This window comes from Elaeis guineensis, chromosome 4, assembly GCF_000442705.2.
Source record: "Elaeis guineensis isolate ETL-2024a chromosome 4, EG11, whole genome shotgun sequence".
NCBI classification, from domain to species: Eukaryota; Viridiplantae; Streptophyta; class Magnoliopsida; order Arecales; family Arecaceae; genus Elaeis; species Elaeis guineensis.
In genome coordinates, this window is record NC_025996.2 from 6,186,523 (window position 1) to 6,189,022 (window position 2,500).

The 2,500-nt window shown below is 40.7% G+C and overlaps 1 protein-coding gene across 1 annotated transcript in view; it reads left to right on the forward strand.

Moving 5' to 3' along the window:
* Positions 1–571: 571 nt before the first annotated feature.
* LOC140857096 (putative HVA22-like protein g) overlaps positions 572–2,500 on the forward strand; it is a 7,413-nt gene continuing 5,484 nt past the window's right edge. Inside the window, exons 1-6 of the mRNA XM_073255402.1 lie at positions 572–808; positions 1,290–1,368; positions 1,526–1,624; positions 1,733–1,788; positions 1,894–1,958; positions 2,065–2,283. Of these exons, the coding sequence (XP_073111503.1) occupies positions 1,337–1,368; positions 1,526–1,624; positions 1,733–1,788; positions 1,894–1,958; positions 2,065–2,283 (471 nt within the window). The 5' untranslated portion in view covers positions 572–808; positions 1,290–1,336. The remainder of the gene's footprint in view (positions 809–1,289; positions 1,369–1,525; positions 1,625–1,732; positions 1,789–1,893; positions 1,959–2,064; positions 2,284–2,500) is intronic.

Below are 2,500 nucleotides of genomic sequence, written 5' to 3' on the forward strand. Positions count from 1 at the left end.
AGTCAAATATATTTTTAGATAATTTCGCTCATGATGATTCCGCTCATGCATGTGATTATATGATATTTTATTAAGGATAACAACAACTCTTTTTCAAACTCTTATACCTGCTTCAAAATCTCTCCTTCATAATAATTACGAATTGATGCGGCACACGGGAATGGTGTGAATGGCACGTGGCCGGTTCTGTGTATGATAACCTCCCAATCACCACTCGCGGAGAGTGGAGTGGGAAAATAAATGGTGGGTGAAGTTTTTTCCATATTTTATTTGATACGCGATTAGCCAACGAAATAGCACACGTCATAACGATACATATAACGGTTCCGGGAGCGTCATTGCGCAGCAACAGCGACGTGATAGAAAACGTCACGATAAAACGCCGTCAATCCGCTTCCAACAATCAGACGGCTACTAATCGATCTCCAAAAGACATCCTGCACCTCCGTCCGTTGTTTATCCACTCGCTCGACCGCACGCGTCGGCTGTCCTCCACGTAGGACGTTAAAATGAACCGCTGGCGCACCAGCCACAGGGACACGATACGCCCTAATAAAAGGAACGAAGGACCGGCCAGCCAGCCTCGGCTCGGTCACGCTAAGACGGCCGGGTGGGGGCGAGGCGACGAGCTCTCTGTCTCTCTCGCTTGCTCGCCGTTCTCTGGCTTTTAAGGAAGAGAAGCTGGACGGTAAAAAAAGCTCTCGCTGGCTCTATGTCGTGCCCTTGAAGACTTGGCTTCTTTTGTCGTCATCGCTTCATTAGAAGGATTTTGTCTTCCTCTTCCCCTCGAGCGGGTGATCTCGGAAGGGTATGGATCTGTACCCCCATTCCTCTCGTCTTCTTGGACTCAAATCAGCGTAATCTTGCGTTTCTTCTCGGATTTTCGCACCAAATAAGGGTTCTTTTGTGGTTGTTATGATGGTTTTTGATTTCTTATTTTCTTGATCGATGTTAAGGGTTTTTCCTTTTGTGTGTTTTTTTTTCTATTTTTGCCGATGGAAATGGGTGGGTTTTGGCTCGGATTATGTAATGCGGAAATATCTGGTGTTGATTTCAGTCGGATCTTTAAACCCAGGTTTTTTTTTTTTTTTTTCTGTACGATCTTCTTCGTTTGCTGGGGTTTTTGTTGGCCTAGTTTTGTTCGCCTCCATTTTCTTGGTTTCCTATAGACTTTTTGTTCAGTTCTCAGCTATGCATATACTTCAAAGGATCTGTGATCTGTATCTGTTCATATAATTATCATGTCGGTTTTCTTTTTCCTTAATTTCTAGTCTTTGGGGTTGCTACAGGGGGCTGAGAGAGTGGTCGTAACTTTGTACATGTTTGTCGGATCAAAATGATGGCAAATTTTGTTACAAGAGCCTTGGCGTAAGTAATCCTGTCTTGAATTAGTTTTATTAGTTTTTTCGCTGTTCCATTGCATCCGGACAGTAGATCTTCGTTTTATCTTCTATGTTTCTTGTTCTCAAAAAACCTTTTCAAGAAAGTGAATTTAGATGAGAACTCAGGGTATTTGTGTCTTTAGGTTGGTTCTTGGCTATGCTTATCCGGCCTATGAATGCTTCAAAACTGTGGAGTTGAACAAGCCGGAGATTGAGCAGCTGAGATTCTGGTGTCAGTACTGGTACGTTCTTGTTACTTGTCGGATGAAAGATTTTATCTTTCAATTCTATCTTGCTTCTAGTTACTTGTGGCTAAAAGAAAAGCTTTTGATTCTTATTCCATTTTTTAGGATTTTAGTTGCTGCACTGACCATCTTTGAGAGGGTTGGAGAATCTTTTATTTCATGTAAGGTAGATTGGTGATTTGGAAAGTTGGGATCTACAGCATGCTTTCTTTACATTTATTCTCCTTTTTCCTGCTACAAATTGGGGTCTTTTCTTCTTTCTCGAAGGTTACCAATGTACAGTGAGGCAAAGCTGGCATTCTTTGTATATCTTTGGTACCCAAAAACGAAGGTGAGATCTATGTTCTATCAAGTTATAACATATCATTTCATCACTAATTATATGTGTGTGTGTGTGTGTATTTATTTATTTATTTTTATGAATGAATTTATGATAGGGAACTACATATGTCTATGAAACTTTCTTTCGGCCATATGTTGCGAAGCATGAGAATGAAATAGATCGTAACTTGCTTGAGCTGAGAACAAGAGCTGGGGATATTGTTGTCCTTTATTGGCAAAAGGCTGCAAGCTATGGCCAGACAAGGTTTTTTGAAATCTTGCAGTACGTTGCTTCACAGTCACCCTCGCAATCATCAAGATCACGCCCTGTTCAGGTACTTATGGAGCAGAGAAACAGATTTTATTTCTGTCGCTCTTTGTCTTCTTTTCTTCGAATTATATAATTTGATAAAATTTTTATCGCCTACTATGCTTGACAGTTTGAAAATATAGCTCTTAGCTCTGCCTCTAGCATTTGCTTGCTTCTTTTCATATAAGAATGCACATTATCTTCACTGTGGTCATTCACTATGTTTCTTCTATCCATTCTAG